This window comes from Sinohyriopsis cumingii, chromosome 8, assembly GCF_028554795.1.
Source record: "Sinohyriopsis cumingii isolate HCF-2022 chromosome 8, ASM2855479v2, whole genome shotgun sequence".
NCBI classification, from domain to species: Eukaryota; Metazoa; Mollusca; class Bivalvia; order Unionida; family Unionidae; genus Sinohyriopsis; species Sinohyriopsis cumingii.
The window spans coordinates 49,810,359-49,833,510 of NC_142968.1; the positions used below are offsets into that span (position 1 = coordinate 49,810,359).

The 23,152-nt window shown below is 34.0% G+C and overlaps 1 protein-coding gene and 1 long non-coding RNA gene across 9 annotated transcripts in view; one reads left to right on the forward strand and one right to left on the reverse strand.

The window, feature by feature from the left end:
• Positions 1-3,247: 3,247 nt before the first annotated feature.
• Positions 3,248-18,587, reverse strand: LOC149793475 (uncharacterized). The gene is made up of 6 exons (XM_089967469.1): positions 18,344-18,587; positions 15,902-15,969; positions 12,014-12,337; positions 11,315-11,391; positions 6,752-6,902; positions 3,248-5,525 (listed from the first exon to the last, which is right to left on the reverse strand). Exons 1-6 carry the CDS (start codon positions 18,361-18,363, stop codon positions 5,380-5,382), a joined length of 786 nt encoding a protein of 261 aa, XP_089823595.1. The 5' UTR covers positions 18,364-18,587; the 3' UTR covers positions 3,248-5,379.
• LOC149793476 (uncharacterized) overlaps positions 15,029-23,152 on the forward strand; it is an 88,237-nt gene continuing 80,113 nt past the window's right edge. For all 8 annotated transcript variants that reach the window (XR_016422817.1, XR_016422816.1, XR_016422813.1 and 5 more), the window contains exon 1: positions 15,029-15,163. This is a non-coding gene — a long non-coding RNA (uncharacterized LOC149793476). The remainder of the gene's footprint in view (positions 15,164-23,152) is intronic.

Consider the following 23,152-nt stretch of genomic DNA (forward strand, 5'->3'; position numbering starts at 1 on the left):
ACAACTCATACATAATGTACGCATTGCAAATAATCATGATGTTAATCTGTTTAGTACACATTTTTATCAGTCTTCCCCTAAAAGCTCCATAAAAATGACACTTTATATGCTATATGCACTGGATAAATAATTCAATCAAGTACTTGTAAGAAATTTATATTGGCCCTACACATGACATCAAACATAATTAGCTTAATTTAAGAGAAAAAACTGTGTCAACTGTTTCACCTTTTAAATTTGCCAGGAGAAATTATTATCCCAGTTCTATGTGCTATTGCATCATGATTTAGGATTAGTATATTATTTCATACCAAAACATTTTTATTTACATAAAAAGACACACAAAGTGTTTGTTTTAATATCTTGAGATATCATCTTATAGTGTCTTGGAGCTAGCTCAATGGTATACCTTCAGATGTTGTATTTTTCTATCTTTGAAAATAGTTTCTATGTAAACAAGATTAGTTCATGAAAAAGTGGATATTCGTATATACAATTAAAGCTCCCCCCCCAACAAAACAAATAAAAAAATCGCAGATAGAGCAAAACCCTATGTTTCAGGATTCTCTATACAGCAAACAGCCAAAGGGCAATTATAACTTACATTTGCTTCAAAGATAATGAGGCCACTACACAGCAGACAAATACTTAATCCTAACATATAGCCAAACTAGAGCAAAACGCATGAATAAGTTCCAGTTAAAGTCAGCATCAACAAGTTCAGCTTCTTTCCATGTACAATAGGGACTTGGAACAAATTATCAACAACAATTGCAGAAGCTCCCAACTTGGTATCTCACAAGCAGGAGCTTTCCAACATCACATTCTAATGCACTATTTAGCTACAAGTAAGAAATAGTGATTCTCGGGGCTGTGCCAGTTGAGGTTCATTGATCTCATCACTGCCATGGTAGCTGGATTGGTCTGCATATGAAGGGATGAAAATGTAGACTGACACTCTTTTACTTCTACCTTTCCTATCATTACTCTTCTATCTGTCCAATCTCTACCTTCCTCACTTTATTCTTGACCATGCATGACCCATTGTTTAGTAGTCAAGGGTGACTGTGTCAGTGTATTTATAAATAGATAGATCATGTTTACTAGATGGCAATTATGTGGAATGCAGTCTTCTGTGAACATGACTATATGTGGTACTGGATCCTTGTGGTGGGACCAAAAGTTTGAAGATCTGTATGCCCCTATATAGTGGTAATGGGCAATATCTAATTTGTGTGGATTGTGTTCATAACTGCACAGCCTTTATCAGGAGATTCCAAAAGAAACAGGTGGATGTAAAGTGCCAAAGTCAATAGTTTATTGCAAATGGGCAAGTGTCTAAGGGAAATGATGTCTTCAAGAAATTTTTTCTGTCTGCCATGTGGTTGTTCCTTCTTCAAATGGGAGGCCATAGGACCTATCTTTATAAACTATTTTTGAAGAATTTCAAGAGAAGAAACACTATGCAGGACGCTCTTATTGCATAAAATTAGAATGAAATGCTGGAAGAAGACCTTAATGAAAATACATCATCTTAAATTACTTAAGTTAGCACATCCCATATGACACAAAGTGGTCTAAAACAACTGGATCACCTTCATTGAGCACTATGGTTTTCTCTATCCTGTTTATGACATGTTTTTCTAGATTACATTGTCACTGTTTATGCAAGATTTATTATAAAGTATATGTGGAGTGTCTAACTGGTGACCAAAATCAACATGGCAGAATACAGTGAAATAACTCTTTTTGATGCATATATGTAAATACATGTGCTGAATCTTTCGAGGCTGAGCCAACAAGCCTAGCAACTCACTGTCTGCCTTAGTCATCTTCATCAAGGCATCCCATCCAAAGCCAGTCTGTGTTATTTTCTTAAGTTTCTATGTATTTCCTTGTTAAAAGTCTTTCAAAGTTGCTCAGTGTCTTTTATATTTTATTAAATCACAGTATCAAAGTTTATAAATGGTGCCTATATATACATGTTTCTATGGATAATTTGGGAGGCTGCTGTTCGGTATAGTTGTCACAGTACCAACTGCTTTTACCAAAGGCTTCAGTGCTAAGGTTTCATAATCTACCTATCTATATATCTATCTATCTATCAATAGATAGATGTATCAATATATAGATGTATCGACAGATAGATAGGTAGATAGATAGATTGATAGATAGATTATCACAGTACCAATTGCTTTTTACCAAAGGATTCAATTATAAGGTTGGTTATCTATCTATCTATCTATCTATCTATCTATCATAACCAAATATATATCTTCTGCAATGCTTTGACGTGTGTAACACACTGTCAAAGAGAGAAAATCCTAGATTGTCTGCTTGGCAAAAAACAGAACAATGAACACCACAATACTTAAGAGAGATAACACTTCTGTTCTCAATTGGGGTATGAGTTATCCTACCACAAAATATATATTTGACTGATGTATGTCACATTTGTTTTATAAAATAATAAAGGGCAAATATAATCTAGACATAAAATAACTTAATCTCACATGTAGCCAAGACACTTGTATAAACCCTGAGAGAAACTGCTATTCTAGCATAATGTGCCAATCACAGCTGACCTTGTTGGTTTATTTCAGAATCCAATGTTCTGATCACATTTATCTCCAACACTCTGGGCTTGCACAACTGGTACTGTTATGTGTTATGGCCTGGCACTGATGAATTTTGACTAGCCGGATGGGGTGGCACTAAGATTGCCATATCAAACTAGAACATTTTAAAATCATTGATAAACAATATCAAGAAGTATATGAAGATTATAGTGTCATAGAATCAGACACTTAAATATACTAGACATAAGTCATATGCCACTGTCATCCAATACCTGTTTAATATGACATACACCAAATTTGGTCAGGAAATGAGTGAAAATGCAAGATTATTGTAATGATAAAATTTAGATTTGAATATAAAATGTTTGCCTTGCATTGAAATCTATTCTAAATGCACAAAGGGTTGTTTGTTATATACCTCACACATTTTGCTTACATTTCTTCCCTTAAAATATATCTGAATTTTTTTCCTTAAAAGATATCAGTTTTTGCATCTTTAACTTTCAGTTCTTAATTTACAACAATTAGAAGTTTATAGTAATGCTCCATGGAAAAAATTAAAAAGATAATTATATTTAAGACAAGTTAGGATTTATAGGATAAAGAATGATTCAACTAGCTAGGTATTAAAGCGAAGAAAAGTTAACAGAGACTAGGAAATGCAAGCAGTTATAAAAAGATATTTATTTGTGTACATGTGGATTTGTTTGAAAGATTTAACTGAACAAAGTTACCACTAATACATAAGTTTCACTCCTCATTAACAGATGATGACATCTCAGCTAAAGATTAACAGTACATGAAGGATGTAATAACACACATTAACTTTTCACACATACATTAACTTTTCAAACATTAACACATACATTAACTTTTCACACGTACATTAACTTTTCAAACATATATTGACTTTTCACACATAAACTTTTCACAAATACATTAACTTTTCACATGTACATTAACTTTTCACACATACATTAACTTTTCACACATACATTTAACCACCACTCTTTAAACGTTCCAAAGGGTAGTTTTACATCAGTTCCAATCATAACTATTTACCGTTTATACATCCTACAAGTAATGGGCACATATTGAAAGTGGTGGGGGATTCTTTTGTTTCTATTCCTGAAGATTATGGAAAATTGTTTTTTTCTTGAAATAGGACTGTATCAGGAATTGTGGATACAAAATCATGTTTTTAGAATGACAAGCTGTGTTCCAGTTTGATTAAAATCAGATCTCCACTTCACGTAGGACAGTGGTTATCTGATTTTAATCAGATTTCACTGTGTTATGGCAGGTATGTCAGAATCTTGAAAATATCTTTACCTATTTCATTGGCGCGATCAAACATTTCTCTGGCAAATTGGATTATTTTTTTTTGACAAGCCCAATGAGCAACTCTCATAGAATACAGGACAGGCCCAATCTGAAATTAGAGGGGCCACGGTCATTGGGCTATCAGATTTTTTGAGAGCTGAAGATGGTAAATAAGAAACAATTTAGAGCATGATGGGTCAAGGTTATTCATTATATACCTAAATAATGTGCATTTGAGCAGAAAGGAATTACTCATAATTCGATTCAGAATACTTTTTCATGAGTACAAGTAGATATTTGAACATTTATTTCCTTGGTGAGTAGCAATGCCTAACACCAGAATATCGATCTGGCCATAGATCGCAGTATGGCATCGTTCTGTAGAAGACACAAACAACATAACAAGTAAAAATTAAAATAATGAAATTGTTTACATGGGAAGAACTTCAAGCCTGGTAAATCATGCAAATTCAAATACCCACTCACACATTAATGATAATGTTTCTGAATAGTCAAATTGCTCACAACATTACCACTACTAATTATCTTTATTTATTCACTGCTGAAAATATAACAGCAAGTTAATAAAGAAAATGAAAATAGAATATAGGTCATATCAAAGTCAAAAAACCTTTAAATATCAGTCAACCAGCCCAAATTTAATTCCACTATTTCATGCATAGGATTACTATAAATACAAAATAAAAGTGCATAATAATAAACTTACAAGATATATTTAGTCCCCACCCTCCTCTATACTTGCGAGACATGGAATGTTAAAAAGCTGAACCACTTCCATATGAGCTCTCTGAGGAAACTACTGAAAATCAGATGGAAGGACAAGGTACCAAACACAGAGGTGCTCACTAAGGCCAGCATGACAAGCATCCACATCATGCTGTGCAAGGCACAACTCCGATGGGCTGGCCATGTTGTCTGCATGCCGGTAGAATGCCTACTAAGAAGGTTTTTTTATGGAGAGCTACAACAAGGCAAAAGATCTCACGGTGGTCAAAAAAAGAGATACAAGGACACCCTCAAGGCTTCGCTGAAGAACCTAGGCATTGATCCTGATAGCTGGGAGAGTGTCGCTGCTAACCAATCTGCTTGGTGCAGTCAATGCTTGTGCGGAAGCCTTTGAGCAGAAAAGACTGGTGGACGCAGCTGAAAAACGTGATCTGCGCAAATCCAGAAACATCAGTTCTGCTACTCCTGGCCAGCAACCTATACATCCACGTCCCCACTGCAACAGACTCTTCCAGGCCCGGATCGGACTGATCAGCTATCTCCGAACCCACCCCCAGTGAATCAATGACATTAGATGGGCCTCATCGACACCGATGGACGAACATCATCATCAGTCCTCAACAGTATAAATGAACTGTATTCAAATATGTGTACTCTATTCAAGTTACATAGAAAGTAGATTATTTGTGATTAGATCACTTTGTTCTGATAGATAAGATGCATAAGCATGTCAGAATCCATGTCCAAATTTGAGAACAATTGTAGCAACCACTGCACTCCAGTAACATTGTATCCAGGGTCTGAATGCACCAGCCTGGGAGGAGGGAACTTTATTTGGGTCTTCCTTTGTGATATGTGGATGCACAAGACATGAACCTATAAATAAAAAGGGAGTACAGTAACATAACTCAAATGAGCATAAAAGGTGGCATTGTTTCAGATCAGAAGCTCACTATGCTAACCTAGTATACTTTTAAACATATCTAATTTGTAGCTACAAATTTATTGATGTTAACAGTTAGAAAGATCTTGATTTTAAGGTCAAACTTATTAAACATTTGGAAGATGGATAAGAAATAGCAAGGTGTTTGTTGAGCATAGCGGGAGTCAAATAAATTTTAATTCAGGACTGATCAGTGTTTCTCTGTATTAAGAAGCATGTTCCATTGGAATATTCTTGTCTGTTTTTATCAAAAGTCAATCATTCTACTAGAAGTTTGTTTTCTATCTATTTTGACTGAGCTCTCAACTCTTTAATGCTAGCAAATGCTCAAACAAGAAATATCAGGTTAGTACAGTATGTATCTATCAGGACAGTACAGTATGTACTTATCAAGACAGTACAGTATGTATTCATCAGGACAGTACAGTATATTCATCAGGACGGTACAGTATGTATTCATCAGGACATTACAGTAAGTATTCATCAGGACAGTACAGTATGTATTTATCAGGACAGTACAGTATGTATTTATCAAGACAGTACAGTATGCATTCATCAGGACAATACAGTTTGTATTTATCAGGACAGTACAGTATGTATTCATCAGGACAGTACAGTTTGTATTTATCAGGACAGTACACATGTATTCATCAGGACAGTACAGTATGTATTCATCAGGACAGTACAGTATGGATTCATCAGGACAGTACAGTATGTATTTATCAAGACAGTACAGTATGTATTCATCAGGACAGTACAGTATGTATTTACTTGTAACTGGTGTTAAAAGAGTTATATGTTCTGAATAAGATCGTTTCAACTATTTGAATATAAGCAGCCGACATCTTTGGCTATGATATTTCAATAACATCCAGTTCAGTAAGAGTTTATTCTGGGAAAAGAATTTTTTTTTAGAACTTGACTGACTGGATGAGTGGACATTTTAAGGAAGTTTTTAAACCCTGCAGTAAGTGTGGCTACACATGATATGTAAAATAACTGAAAAAGTGTGTAGGACACTTTAGTTGACAACATCATGAGAAGTCTGGTGAATTTACAATCATGCCACATTAACATATAGCTGAGTTCTGGATACAAGACAAAATAAATCCTTTCAGTGTATAAACAATGGTATTTTGTCTCTATATAAATTACATACCTGTTTGTTCGGTCACAATTATGCCATGAGTGTTGTTTTTGGGTAGATTAATGGGTACACATAACTTTTGTAGATCACTTTCACAATATTGGGTTGCTGGCGCTTTTACACAGCAAAACGATGAATTTATTTGTAAGTTACAACTCTTGTTCTGAAACAAAGCACTAAAATTAGACTCATTGAGTTCTACTTGATCATTCATATATATATATATATATATATATATATATATATATATATATATATATATATATATATATATATATAATAATTATATATATATATATATATATATATATATATATATATATATATATATATATATATTCAAAAAAGATGGTCTTGGTTAATAAAAATTATATATATGACAGAAAAACTAACAACAGTTCCAAACTGGTGTGACTGGCCCAAGCTCTTTCAGTTTCTAGTGATTATTTTTATAAAGGCACAAGGCCATAAAATCAACCAAGAACAAATGTTGAAACAAACTTGCTTTACAGAATATACAGATAACTGCTTTGCATAAATGAGATAAGAAAAAAAAAAACCAAAAAAAACAAGCAATGTTGAACAGGGTTCAATGTTGCTACATTTAAAGATGGGTCCTGATAAAATGCCCTTAAAGCAGAAATAGGTAGAAGAAAGGTCTCCAACTGATGTTACAAGCAAGTAGGTCAAAAATGAAATCCTTGTGCCAACTACAAGTGTCCAGTTGAACCTATTTTAATCCTGGATCTAGTATTTTTTTTAAATGGCTATTTCTCAAAACAGAAGTTTCGTTCTTAAGTACTATTACATAATTGCGCTGGTTCCAATAAATAGCTTAAATAAGATTTTAGAAAAATATATGCGTAATTTTACATACGACATTTATAAAACAGAAGAATGTTGGTTAGAACTATGGGTCTGAGGTAGCAAAATAATAGCAGGAAGATGTGATTATGATAACTTGGACAGTCTTTGTTACCTGTGAATGAAGAAATGCTGCTGGGGGCACTTCTGGACTTAAGCTGCTGAGGCTGAATATTTGCAGCTCATGAGACCAATAATTTTTTGTAAATTTCTGATTGTTTGTGATCCATTTTGAGTTATGGGTGAAATAGAGGGGGAGAAATTTAAATTTAATTTTAATTTTCTGCCACTGGTATTATTTCCACATAATTGGTGTGCCAGTCTGATCTGTGGGGATTTATTCTAGTATTTAATATTTCTCCAGTATATTGGGTGCTGCATACCTTGCATCTGATGAGATAGGTCACATTTTCTGTGTTTTATGTTATAGCATGGTTTAGAGTATTTTGACCTGTGACATTGCTGTGCATTTCCCTTCCCCCTGCTATATCTTCTATGATGTAATCCTGACTGGAATTGCCAATAACTCAAAAGTAGGCAAAAACAGGAAACCAGAAGAGATCTATTTAATTCACCAACAATGAATACTCAAAACCAGCAGCTTAACCGAAGAACCCAAATCATCATTATTTGTGCATAGGTAACAAAGAATGTCCAAGTTACCAAAATCACATCTTCCTGCAATTAGCTCACTTTCTTAATCCAATGGTTTTGTTTACCATTCTTTTCTAACAGTGGCAGCTGTTGGTACCATTTTTATAAGTCTCTGGTATGACTCGGCAGGGGTCGAACTCACGACCTCCGAGGCAGATGCTCTAACCACTAGGCCACTGGCACGGTCAATTAATAAGTAACAAATTAATTATATCATACCACTTTAGAACACAAGAAGGCCTGTTATCACTCATTTGCCTGGCACGAACAGTAGCAGCATTTTGAAAAAATAATAAAATCTGGGAAAATGAATGTTTTCTGATCAAATTTCTTCCAATGGTGTTGATTACATTTATTATAAAATTAGCAAAACAAGGGTTTCAATCTTTCTCTGGTTTTTTTTTTCTTCATCCATATTTGATGGTATATCAGCATCAAATTTTGTCCCCAGTATTTTAAGGGCCATATGCCTGGACGCTTTATAAAAAAAGTTTGCCACATTCAGTTCATAGAGGGTATTTTCTTTTCCTAAGTAAAACTAGATTAGGCCGATAAATCAGCCCCTCACCCTAGTCCTACCTGTAAGACCTGACACTGATATTTATGTTTTGGGCGCAGGGTCTTACAGCCTAATTAATGGCGCTGAGTAGTGTGTTTTGATGTCGACTGACATCGTTACAAAAGTAAAATTTTCAGGAATATTTCACACAACTGACAACTAAAATAACGACGCTTTTCTGCAAAGTAAAGTAATAACGTTTTAGTCAGACTTTACTTACTATGATGCCTTTTCTCTAATAAATTCAAATTCTCATAAAAGAAATGGACCCGTTTTCAAGTTTCTTTGGCCTACTTTTCAGTTGGCTGAAAAGCGATGAAAGACGAGAATGCTGAAATCGGATAAAGTTGAAATATTATTTTTTAACGAAACGAATAAAAAATATATTATGCCTATTGGCACCGCAAGCTACGGTTCGTTTCGCTCAAGAAACATACATGTATCCCCAACATCAACCTACTTGAACTTACTTCGGCATACCTAGACTACCATCGCATTGCAACAAATTCAAAAGTATGTCAACGGAATGTGAAAATGCATCCATTTGCAAGTGTCATATTTTCATTCCACCAGGATAAAGACAGCACAGTAAGTATATTAATTACACACAAATTAGTGGAAAAATGTCGATATAGGCTGCCAAATGTGCGAGATGTTCCTGAAACTTTGATTACTCATTCCTATGTCAACGACATCGGAACACACTATACAAGGCCGTTATTTGGATAGTAAGACATAGCACCTCAACAAAATCAAAATGTGCTATGTCTTACATGTAGGACTACCCCTCACCCGTAACGATATCGAGTTTCGGGTATCGTCCATCAGTATCAACACGGATTTATAGGTTTCATTTATCGGACTAATATAAAAAGTGATATTTTGACGAGTGGCGAAGCCACAAGGTAAATTGTATCGTTTTCATATATGATGAAATATATCGGGTAATTAGGTAGGAATTTTTTTATTTCTTATTATATACAAAAAAGTGCTCCTGAATCGGAGCCTAGGCGATCAAGTCCCACTTTACGTCCTCACTGAAGTCCTAGAATGTAAGACATAGCTCATGTTGTTTTTGTTTCAGAACAAAAATATCGGGTGATGTGTCTTACTATAGTCCTCACTGAAGACTTCAGCACACACCTCCACCCTTTCGTACATTCACATCACTTTCAAAGGCTGGTCATATAAATAACAGTGACTTAAGATATCGGTAAGATCGGGTTCATCAAATCTGTCGCAGCAAATTACATCTGTGACTTTACGTAAAACAATTTGACTCCAAAACAAAGCAAGTCCTATTCAACAACGCATTACAGCAGGTAAATCTCTGTTGTCAAGTTAGTAAGGGGAAATAACTTCATGGAGCGGAGTATAGTCACTTTTCTGCAGTAGAAATTAATGTCCATGCCTGGAATGTAATGTAGTTTATATTTATTTGTTATAGTTCACAAATTGTTCGTTTTTGTTGCTGCGGGTATACTTTTTGAAGGCACACTGAGTCAAGCATCGCATGGCATGATACTAAATCTTGCAGTTCCACATGTTCAAAAAACTAAGTATTTTTTTTTTCATGTGAAAATAAAGGAAGGATAAAAATCGCCAATAAGTTTCCATATTTTGCAGCATGTATTTTTGTTTTAGATTGTGTTGTGTAAATGTTTTATTCGGTAAGTAATGTCTGCCATAATCGATGGAGTAAAAATATTCAAGCTAAGATACGCTATGTCAAGTTTATTAAAGTCCGTTAAGCGTTTTGTGGAAGAAATTATTATTAGCAAAGTTTGTACAAACTTAAAATCCCTTCATTGCAAAATGCTTTTTCTAAACTTTGACCAATTTCTGTTGTTGCCTCCAGTACCCGTAGCCACATGTCATGGCAAATCAATGCTATTCTTATAGATTATGTTAACACCCATTTTACCAGAATTCTTTCTATAAAATTTGGTCAATTTTTGCTCAACAGTTTCCAAGACGTAGTCTTTTAATTTTCTTCATTTTCTAGATGGCGGCTCTGTTTGCTGATGGATTGAGACCCTTGGTACAAATATGAAAGCCTTTAATAACATGATGCTTTCTGGGAAGTTTGGCTAATTTCTATTTAAGACTAATTCGTTTAAATATATTTCTGTTTTGTTAAATGTGTATATACAGATCATCATCAGTAGTGCAGACATGAATGTTATCAATGCTAGAAGGATTCTTGTCAAATTTACTCAGTTTCTGTTGAGCTGGTTTGAGATGTCACTTAAATATTTATCTAAGTTTAGAAACTGCAATAAATTGTGTGTGTGCGTGTTTGTGTGTGTGTGTGTGTGTGTGTGTGTGTGTGTGTGTGATATATAAAGTTATAGCCATTGTGTTCGATAAAGAGTACTTCGGTGTGTAATACACAAATGCTGAATGAAAATATATGATGCATATCAAATATGTATGATTAAATGCGTCTGTAAGACTGTAACGAAATCAGCTACAAACAACTGTCATTTTCATTCTACCCCGAGGTTAAGCATTTGTCCACTTCTCAAGTCTTCTAACACTTTTTCACATGTGCACCACTTTTCCGTCGTTGGTTCTTTAAAAATGAAAATATGACGAGAATTAAAAAAAAAATACTTCATTAATACAAAGCTAATGTTATACACTGCATTATAAGGAATGTGTAAATTATGTAACCTGTCTACCCTCATAAATGTTACTTATCACTATTATGTATAGCACATTTACTGTACTTTGACATCCCATTTAATTACATGTAATAGAACCTTCAGGACAATCTAAGGTTTTGAAGCTGTTGTACAAGTTGTATTTTTAATTTATTTTTAAATATCATGGAAACTATTTATGTAATTATCACAAGTTTGAATGTATGTATTCACAGCTGTTATATAAGGAAATTACCATAGCTGAAAGAGCGATTACGCATATATAATATATATTAATAGTAATCGCTTACTTTGGTGACTTTGACAATACTGAGAGTCAGTATAAATGACTATATTACAGAACTTTATAGTACTAAATTGCAAAACTTTTAGCTCCTTTTCTCAACCAATGAAGTGTAAAAGTATTAATATCACATAAACATTTTCATTTTCATTAAACTCATAACGTGTGAGACATCAGCAAGAGAATATATCAAAGCGAGAAAGAGAAAGCAAATTAAATATCAGCTGAAAATAGACATTTTTCATTACCTATGACATTCAGCCAAACAGACTGTATGTTTGGTGTCGGTTTCCCTGCAATCAGAGGATAGAGCGAGTAGTTTCCTATGTCGTTAGTAGACAAATTATGTATTAAGATTCCAGTTTCAGCACTTCGTTCTACTCTTCCTTGGTATTTAACATCTACACGGAAGCCCTGTTTACCAGACCAATAAGCAATCAAGTGTGTTCTATTAAAGAGCCACTGGAGCTGCCTTACTACTTCACTGCGTTCTTTAATAAATTTCCAGTCGAAATTTGCTGTCTGGCCTATGCACTTGTTAATTTGCGACGGCATTTCAGTCCATGTTAGTCCTGCACGAAAAAGGTGTTATGCTTTGTACTCAAAGTTTCACTTTGCGACGTTAAGAGGTAAATGTATTTAGAGGCTTACAACTAGCTGTATACAAATTTTTAAAAAAAAGAAACAAAGAAACGTTTTCATCAGTTATACATAGCAAAAGTACATGGAAATGATCGAAACAAGTAGTTCACCGCAACCGTTTTTAAATAAATGTTCACATCTGAGCCAGGGTTGTACCTAAAGTCCTTGGCACCGGGGCGGTTCCTTCCTTTGGCACCCCAACGTATAATTTTAAAATGTAAACACACACAAAAAGAGATTGTTTGCAAGTAGATTTTTAAGCAGTATAGTGCTGTCATAAGCAAGTTGGAAATAACTTTTACTTTGGAGAATTTTTCTTTTGGTTTGAAAACTTGTACTGCTATTTCAACTCTCCCAATGGCACCCCCACCCCCGCCCTTTCTGGCTGTCACCCGGAACAGATCGCCCCCCCCCCCCGCCGCAGCCTCCTTAGTACGCCACTGATCTGAGCTATTTATGAGGTAAACACATGGTAACTTGTACAGAGTTATATCTCGTGAGAAGTGAACATATCAATGATTTTTGTTTTACGAAGATTACGTAAAGAGACAAATTAGTTTGAAAATTACTGACTAATTTTCAGATGGCAGTTCACAGTACCGTTTTATCACCTTTTCATTACAGAATATCACTTTTATCTATTTTTTTTCTTGCAGAAGTGTTATACACATGAGTGTATTTAATAATAAAAAAACTATAATGAACGATTATACGTCTAAACAGATATAATGATCCACTGTTGTCAAAGATAGTCCAGTCAAGCTATTAAGGGCCGAAAACAGTATTTAAATAAGAAATCACCCTACTTCCATCAATATTATCATACAAGGCATATTATATGCCCACCCTGTGTTCCGTTTGTCAAGGTATACAGTCCTCAACTGAACATAATGTGCAGAAACACCCCCCTCCAAAAAAAAACAAAACTGTCCATATTAGAGTTACTATGACCGTGACCTCGGACCTATAGACCCAATAATTGATACGTGTCTTTATTACCCCTGTTGAAATCCATCCACAAAAATTGCTCAGATAACTTACTCTAAAGCAAAGATTATTTTGCAAGAAAGTATTTTCATCTTAGCCATTTTGAACTTGACCCATGACCTGTTGACCCAAAATACATCGGTCATTTCCATGCAATAAATTCAAGCCCTGTTCCTCAACTTTGTTCAAAGTGTGCTGTATAACTAAAATTATTATGCAAAATAATGTTTTGCTTCATTTAGCAAAACTGACCATGATCTTTGACAGTTGACCTCTAAATCAATCGATTTCTTTTCTACTCAACAAGTAAGGCATCAGCAATCTTTAGTGAAAACACATTGTCGAGAACTTATTTTTTGCGTAGAAACATTTTTTTTTCTTCTTAGCGATAGTGACGTTGGCATTGATCTCTTGACATTATGATAAACGGACGTTGTCCTTACCCCACTTGCAAGCCATTCGTAAAGTTTGTTTCACATATTTTGTTTAGAACAAACGTTATTATTACTTTTAGGAAGCAGTCTATTTATTTTTAGTTATCGTGACCTCGTCTATTGACATTTTTAAACCCACTGTTGAAAGTTTTTTTCCTGATCCTAAGTTCTAGCTATTCAGATAACAGTAGATGTGAAGAACGCGGACTATTGTGCACAAATCACTTTTATTTTTACCGTCACTGTGACCTTGAAAGTTTACCCTTTGCACCCTAAACCGAAACCTTTCGTCCTTACTCCAAGTGCTAGTCACCCGTAACATTTGATATGTGCAGAGTGTGGAGGACTTGAGTTATTATGCACAGATAAAACTTGTAACAAACAAACGGTTGGACTCACAAAACGATAACATAATAAGCACAGTTTTATGGTGAGTGTAATAAAATAGATTATTTACACACAATGACAAACATTTGGGGAAAATTATGTGTTTTCAATTGTGTCCAAAATGTTCATTTTCACCATCCTTTGTCTAAGATATAGATCACGGGAAATAAATTTGCATTAACAAGCATGGGGACTCGAGTGCATCTTACATGTAATCAGGGATTACGTAAACTATAAAGAAACCTAAAGGGGTTTCGGATAATTCTCAAAATCTATACTTGGGCTGTATAGAAGTGGACGAAAGAGACTAAATTTGGATTTATTTGTTACACTTAGAATAAACAAATCCACATTAAATTTCTTTAAGACAGATAATAACATCTCTTGCTCGCAGTAATATTTGTGTAAGTGCATCGCAGTTTATAGAAGTATGATAAACATACAATTAAATAGGACTAATATAGTTTTAAACATACTTAACTGTATGAAAGTAATTTTAGATGGTTACCGATAAGTATGCAGTGAAGTTAAATAATCCTTATATTTTTATTGTTGAAGTCTTAAGATTCAACTATCGGTTTCAGTCACTACTCTACATGTGTATAAAGTTCCCGGTAACTACATTACGATTACAGTCAGCATGGTCCCTAACTGTACTTATTACTTATCGATTTATCTCCTGTGAGATAATGTACGTTCAGCTTAAACGACTACTCACCTTGTTGTTGGGAATTCCTATCTGACATAAGGTCTATTTTTAAACTTAGTTACAAAAGCTCTCGGTGTCATTAATTTTGCAAACACATATCGATCTTAGCAGATTCATGTCTACTTTGTGTACACCAGTACAATTCATTTAATACACAATTTTTTTACAAGACGTATTTTGTATTTTCTGAGGATGAAGAGCATATGGAATGATGACAAAACACAGCGAATTCAAATCAGGTAGCTGATATAAGACATTTTAACATTTTCGTGATATATTCTATTTGATTTAGTGCACTAAAATTAAATTTCCTTATCTAGTAAGTTTATATAACATATATTATCAGCATTTTGTTTAGAACTGTTTTCATGTTAAAATCTGAGTGTAACGTTTGTTTGTTCTAGTTGTTTTAATTGTTTTTTCAAGTGTTTGTGCCTTTGTCTGTAAACCAGATTTACTTGTGTTTAATTAGTGTCCACACAGGTTGATAAATATTGAAAAGCAGATACATCTTTCAGGTAAGTTTGATCCACGGTATGAATCAAGTATATCTGAAGTTAAAAAACTCTAATAATCATGTTGCAATTTCAATACCTTCTAGAAATGTTTGACCAAAGAGAAATCTTAGTAAGCTAATATCCTTTCATTGACTATTTTTTTACTTCTGACAGATTATCAGAAATACAAAGAAATTTATATTTTTTCTACTCAAGGTGAGAATGTATTACAAATAAAGAATGTGTAGGTAATAAATATTAGCAAACGTATCCTGTATCCAGCTGCATATCCAACACATTTCATCCAAACAAAACAAAAACAGAATTCATTTCTTTTTACATTTCTGGCATATAACCATAAGGCATAGCATCCCTATCCTTTCAATCATATTCTTTTACAAATCTATTACATTTTCTACTTAATCAGCCTTATCGCATCATTGCACTTAATTGTGAAGATAGAGAAAACTACAAACTTGCCATCTATGAAACGAATATTCAGGGTAAGAAGCAGAATGAAGTATGAAGTTGAATTCCAGAGCGTAATTCTGAAAAGAAAATGAAGCTTTGAGTTTTGTCTATCACTTGATGTTGTAGTAAAAATAAGTTTTTGAAACACCGTACTAATGCCATCATAAGACAATTTTAATTATATACTGAAAATGCATTTCTTCTGTTGCATTGTGTGAAATGGTACTAGCGTAGTTTTCTGTCTTTAAAATACATAATTTGCCATGACAGATTTGTAATATAAGAGATGCATACACAGATTTACATTATTTTAGGTAGCTGGCTTGGTGCCTTTTTCAAAATAATTTAGTAATATCGAGATTAAAAGGCTTAAATGAAACAAAAACACAATTACTATTACATAAATTCGGTAGTTTTCGGTGCCTATACATATTTGAAGAGAAATGAGCAAATACTTTTATGCAAAATGTTATCAAGATAAACTGACAGATTTCGATAAAATTAACTTAGGAAGTGGCCCTTTGCAGGACCGAAAATGTTCATTCTGATTCAGCACTATAACAAATTCATTATTTCTAACATGGTTCAATCGAAGTAGCTGACGCTCTACTGTTAGAAAGGAATTTCTAGGAGTGTAATTCGATTCCTTCTTTTTAGTTGCTGAATATGGAAACCATCTTGGATATTATTTATAATTCCAAAGACACCAGATTCGATAACTTAATTATTTAGTATGCTTCAGTTAACATGTTAACAAGAAAACTGTAAATACAGTTGAAATATCTGGCTGTTGATATTGGGCCTGGCATCTTCGATAGAAAAATCACGGAACTTGTCTCAGACTAAATCAAGACAGAACCATGTGCTAAGTTGACGTGGATAGACAATGCTTGAAATCCATCCTTTCTGGAGAGGTAACTTTTACAAGATTAGGAGGTTACATTGCCATCATTTTCATTTATGATCAATCACAAAGACTGAGAAGCGTGTCAGTTAAATCCACATGTAGATATGATCATCGTTTAGAGAGGACTAGTAGATAGTCACCATTGCCATAATGCTGGTCTGATCAGCACCAACAATATATTTGAAACAAGTACATCTTAACAGTTCCTTTAGTGAAAACCTGGGCTTAACCGACCATCTGTTCAGAGGGAGCAGTTATAACAAAACTTTTAAGATGGCTATCATGGCAGCCATATTAGAGGCCTGACTGGCTCCATTTGAAATATGGAGCCAACGTTTTATCGCAAGAAGTTTTGTAAGGAAAACCCTTTGACGGAATAACTGCTAATTCATTAGAAAAGAAACCAAAAGCTATAATTAAATTTACAAGATGTCCACCAGGGTCATACAATTGGTAGTCTGAGCGGCACCTTTTCGTCTACGACCAATCAGATATCCAAAAGTCTTTTAGTGAAAACCACATGTCAATATGAGCTCATGCTATGAATAAATACTTAAAGGAAGATTATCAGTTAAAATACATCTCATATCAGAATTAATGTTAAATTATCTTCCTTGATACAATTCTGATACAATGGTTTCAACACTGTCATAATTTATAACATTAAATTTAAAATAATAAAACATATTAATCAAGTAACAACGATAAATTAATACCTACAAAAATAACTATATAAAGTAATATATATTTTTGAAGAGTACAATACTTTTCAATATTTTTGCATCTTTATTTTTGATAGTTTCATGCAGATAATTAATAATATTATAAACGTTCAGTTTCTCTATAAAGGATTAGGTAATTTACATTATAGATAAAGCAAAAAGAAACAAGAAATGACCAAATATTATAAAGTTATTGAATGAATTTCATATATAATCTTTATATGTCGAATTTATGGATATATGGTATCCAAACGGTGAATCAAATATGTTTCTTTAAAAAGGCATTCCATTTCCGAACGTGGCAGTATCAACTGGATTATATTTTCATTTAGGACTATAACTGCAGTATTTTTAAGATGGCCACTGTGGGAGCATTATTTGATATCCGCGAGGCACCATTACCAATCAGAACAATCTAGACATCACAAACTGACTTTCATTGAAAGCTCCAGGTAGATATGTGAACTGAATATGGAGTAGAAACGATAGCACAATTTTCGCGATAGCCATGTGGCAGCCCTGTTGGATGTCTGAGGGGCACACCTTCTTTTGATACTAACCAGACATTATAACACGTGTTGTAGTGAAAAACTACATACCGATACAACAACCCATTTAACAGAAGAAACAATAGCAAGAGTTTCAATCTGGTCACCGTGGCAGCCATACTGTGGGTCCGGGAAATATATTTTCGTAATGTTTTGTGTTAATGATCCTGGTAGTTTGCTGGTAGAAGATATAACAAAATTGTCTTAACTACTAACAGATACCAGACAGTAGACGGACGAAATATGATGACCAGTAGAACTAAAATATACAAACCTGAATGTCTGCAAACTCATTTTGTCACAGTAATATTAATGACCTTTTCACGTGCTTTTGTTACTTAACATCTTTTGTCCTGTGATTAAAGTTGCTGCAATATAAAATATATTCCTAAATTTGTATCCACGTTAGAAAAATAAAATACAAATTAAATATGGTTCGAGCGGAAGGAGTTGACGAGCTTCTGTTTTCAGCTAAAGTCCCACGTTGATGCAAACACTGAATGACCCATACTCATAGACGTTTAAAGACAGTGGTATCCCCAGGTTGAATGGGATTCCTGACATACATACACTCCTTTAACCGTATCAAGAAATTCCCATAGCCTATTACTATACCGTACACAATCACTTATCAGGTTAGTCCAATTGCAAACGTCACAGATCCAGATCTGCCGTCGCATTATGCGCCTGTAGATTTGGGTTTGTTGCAACTTGTTGCTATCAGTAGAACAAGCAACGTAGTCACTGGTCTATAGACCATTATGTTACTGCATACATGGGTCTTTGTTGTTTGGAGTTTGACTCGTTTTATGAGCGAGTACTACGGTAGATATAAATAAAAGGGGTTTTCTAATTCAAAGAGCTGTATCATAAAGTGGGCCTATGGTATCATAAGTAGTCAACTACGTATCTATATATACTTCTGAGGTGTTGAATCGGTTGTAACCTTCATCAATGATACACACTCAAGTTAAAGATATATAGTCTTTGATAATGACACGATTGAATTGCTAGCATTAGTTGTATTCGTAAATAAATGTATATAAATTAAAACTATGTTGTAGCAATTGAAGAAGGGCTGATGGGTGAAATACAGCTTGTAGTTTAACGAAATCACATGTATTGTTTCATTATTTCGAAAACCATTATGTCATTGTGATAAAAGTTATCCAGTTACTTCAAGGTCAGGAATAGTGTACTATTATATTGATGGAGGAGGGGTGGGAGGGGGAGAAGAAATATATTTGAATGCAGTAGTTTGTATTACGGAGTAGATATAAGTTTATGTGTACTGGATTATCAAATTGAACGGGATCACAGGCATACTTACACACCTTTATTTGTACTGAAAAACATGGTTATAAATAGTAGCAACTTTTGAGTACACAATTGAGTACTGTAAAATGTGAGAAAAGTAGCTCAGATGATATGGATACGTCGGCAATTCCAAGATATATCACTTCATACAACTGAATCTAAAATATTAAATAAAATATCAATATATTCATATTTCGATATGACCAATATTTAGATCTTTATCGCTTTCATAGATAATTTTGGTTATGTAAACTTAGAAATTCTGTACAACAGAACTGTTAGAATCAGTACCCGTCAGCTTTGACGTAAACTCAAATTGCTGCCAGCGTATTTATTTGGATACTTCCTAAGTAATGACACTTTTAAAAAAGTGGTTGGATATTAGTTTTACTTCTCTGCGGGTGTAACTAGGAAAAATTGCAGTTGTATCGTTTGATAAATGTAGGAAAGATTTTCATTGGGCAGAACATAATCATGTGATTATACCCTGTTGCGTTTATTTCTGTATGAACTATACATAGATCTACTTTATACTAACTTCTATAAATAGAGTGACGAGCAAAATAACCAATGTAAACACTGAATCTAAAGGCATACAAACTGCATGCCTTAAAACTAATTAAAAACGATGGGTTAATATTTTTTAAGGAAAATTTGATAAATTGATTTGACCGAATCAAATAACGAATCTTTAAAGTTTATCTGAAGATAAATAATTCTTTCTTTGATTAGATTTAAAACAATGCCGGGAAACTCAAAACCTGCCAAGAAGAACATTGGGGCTACATTCTACAGCACTTTCAGTGCGGCTAAATTGATATAGGGGTTGTGAGGAGGAGGGGGCGGGTTCAAAGACTAACATTATAACAATTGGATTCAATTCACAGTCCTACAATGTAAGACGCCGACCTTGATAGTAATGATATGGGAGTGGGTGGGGTAAAACACCGGCTACTACCTCATCGTAACTGTCATGGTTGATGTCTTGCACTGTTTGACTATTGCAACCCCCATCGCTATAACCATTTGCTTAATTTCATTTGTAATTAGCCCATGTATGTAACCTAAATTGTTCATGAACACGAATATAGATTTAAAGAAACGAAAATTGTTTACTCACGAGTCTGTACAATAACAATTCGGCCTAGTCACAATGAACTAGCACACGAGAGCATCAAATCCAAGAGACAATCGTATGTAAAGCAAAATAAGACATCCTTTGCTTTGATTATTCAACTTGCACCCAGATCACATATGCCAATTTAGATAAAAGATTAAGACCATGCTGTGGAATGTTCAAAACCTTAGATCGCCTACCATTAGTAGAATCATTTGTATGATTTTGACGTAGCTATTTCGTTGCAGATGGAGAATCCCCATTGCTATAAATAGCTACGTAGCAGATTCCGTAACAACAAGTCATACGCTTAAATAAGGCTCTAAAACTGATAGGAAATATCTTAAAAACCAAAATAACAACAATAAATAACGAAAAGTATAAATTATTGCAATTAAAAGAGTTTAATATTGTTTCTTCTGAGTTTATAATGGTATAAACTGTCAGTTGCCGACTCATACAGCTTACATAACGCCCATTTTTAAGTTTTTTTTTTTTAAAACCAGAAATCATGCACAGATATTTGACCTTTGTCCTCAGAACAAAGATGCAGATGTCGTAATTTACGATACAATTCAACTGCTTGTTGTACAATTAAGCTTTTTGAATCTCAAGATCAAGATAACATAATTTATCTGAATTCATTTTTACACACCTCAGCTTCACCCTCTTTGAAAAATAAAATAAAGAAAGGACTGAAAACTATAACCCAATATTTATGTAAACAAGCATAAATGATGAACTGGTTGATGATAAAATTTGTACAGATTACAAGATTGACAATACCTACGTTTTTTTCTTCAGCTTGCATGAAAATTACAAAACTGTACAAATGCAAGTATTTTTCTTTTCTACATTTCACCCGGGGTAAGAAGTCAGGGCCTTAGAGAGCGAGTATGGGCCCTGGGGTAAGAAACATCCGGGCCTCTCCTAGTTCCTGTTCAAACCAAATTTTTCTTTTATAAAATTAAAAAGTGTTGTTCGGCCCCGGCCCCCTTACGGGTACGGGCCCCGGGGATATATGCCCGGTTGCCACCACTTGTCGCCCCTGTAAGAAGTGTATAACATACTAAGTGTGAAGTTACCATCGATTCACAAATCTCAGAAATGAGTCTAGATGCAGTGATAGTTGATTTAAGAAACAAGTATTCCTGGGCCAATTGGTGTTAAACCAGGTCGTCTGACATCTGTAGATGGACTAATCTTGATAATTTTCGAAACCTTTGCTCTGCAGACAACTCAAGGCTGTTGATCTGTCTTTGAAAAAGTCCATGTTGAAAATGTTCTAGATGAATTATTATATTGTACATGTGAAACAAATAACGACAAAAATAGCTGATAATATCCGGTCATGTCTATCATAGTATGGCAGTGATGTCAAATGGAATGGCATGATGATATTGTAGCTGACGGTTTTGATGGTCTTGATGACGATGATGATGATGATAATGACGGTGATGTTGGTCAGGGAATAAGTTTTGATTCGGATTGTTTAAGTATGGAGATGGTCATGATACAAAATACTTATCAGACCAATATATCAATATTAGAAAAGTACATGTTATTATGAATGGATCTTATATTATTATGAGTGCATCCTATATATATATATATATATATATATATATATATATATATATATATATATATATATATATATATATATATATATATATATATATATATATATATATATATATATGTGTGTGTGTGTGTGTGTGTGTGTGTGTAATATTGACACCCAAATTTATCATCACAAATCAGAAAACAAGTGACAGTTGCGTTTTGTAATTTCAAAGAAAAGAAAACGAATACGCGCTAAGCTATTCGTAAAGCACGTTTCCTCGCCGAGTCCAATACGTTCAGATGACAGAAAATGTTATCAGTACCTTTGATGATGATATAGGCAGCAAGATACATGTAACATTATTTTATGTACAAACATACAGCAAGTATCTTTAAAGTGTTGCTACAGACGCAGGTCGGTCGTGTTTCTTACTGTATGCATGATGTCTACCAAGATCTATGTAGATATATAATTGTTAAAATAGATTTACTAATAAAGATAGTTTTGAAAACTTCAACGTAAGAAAACAACACAACAAATTTAAAAAGAAACAAGGGTTAGCAAGAGTATTAATATTGCAAAAGATCTCAAGTTAATTAAAATATTTCTTGGTAATGTTTTGTGTTCACAGTCTTGTCATACGCAATTTGTTTTCATGTGGTACTTTTGATATAATTTAAATGCCTAAAGTCAAAACGATTCCCCTTGGAAGCCCCAATTATCATCTTTCACAGTAAGAGTAACCAGATATGACAAAACTGTTACTACCTCTAGTGAATCAGCTGTCATTGAAATCAAGTATTGCGTGTATCGTATTGTTCATTTGAAAAATATCATGCCCATAAGCTGGTGTCAAACTTGTATAATTCAATATATGCATTAACTTCACAAAGAGCGTTGAATGAATCATAACAAGTGCCAATCATACATTATATATTCAATAATAATACCTTTTGGGTGGGTGCAAAGAGTCCGATCAGAAATGTCTCTTGGATGTGCAGGACCCAAGGCAGCAAGCCATGAGCGAGGTCCCAAGCAAAAAAATTACATTGCTGAGTTGATTTCCGTCAGCAGCACCGGGC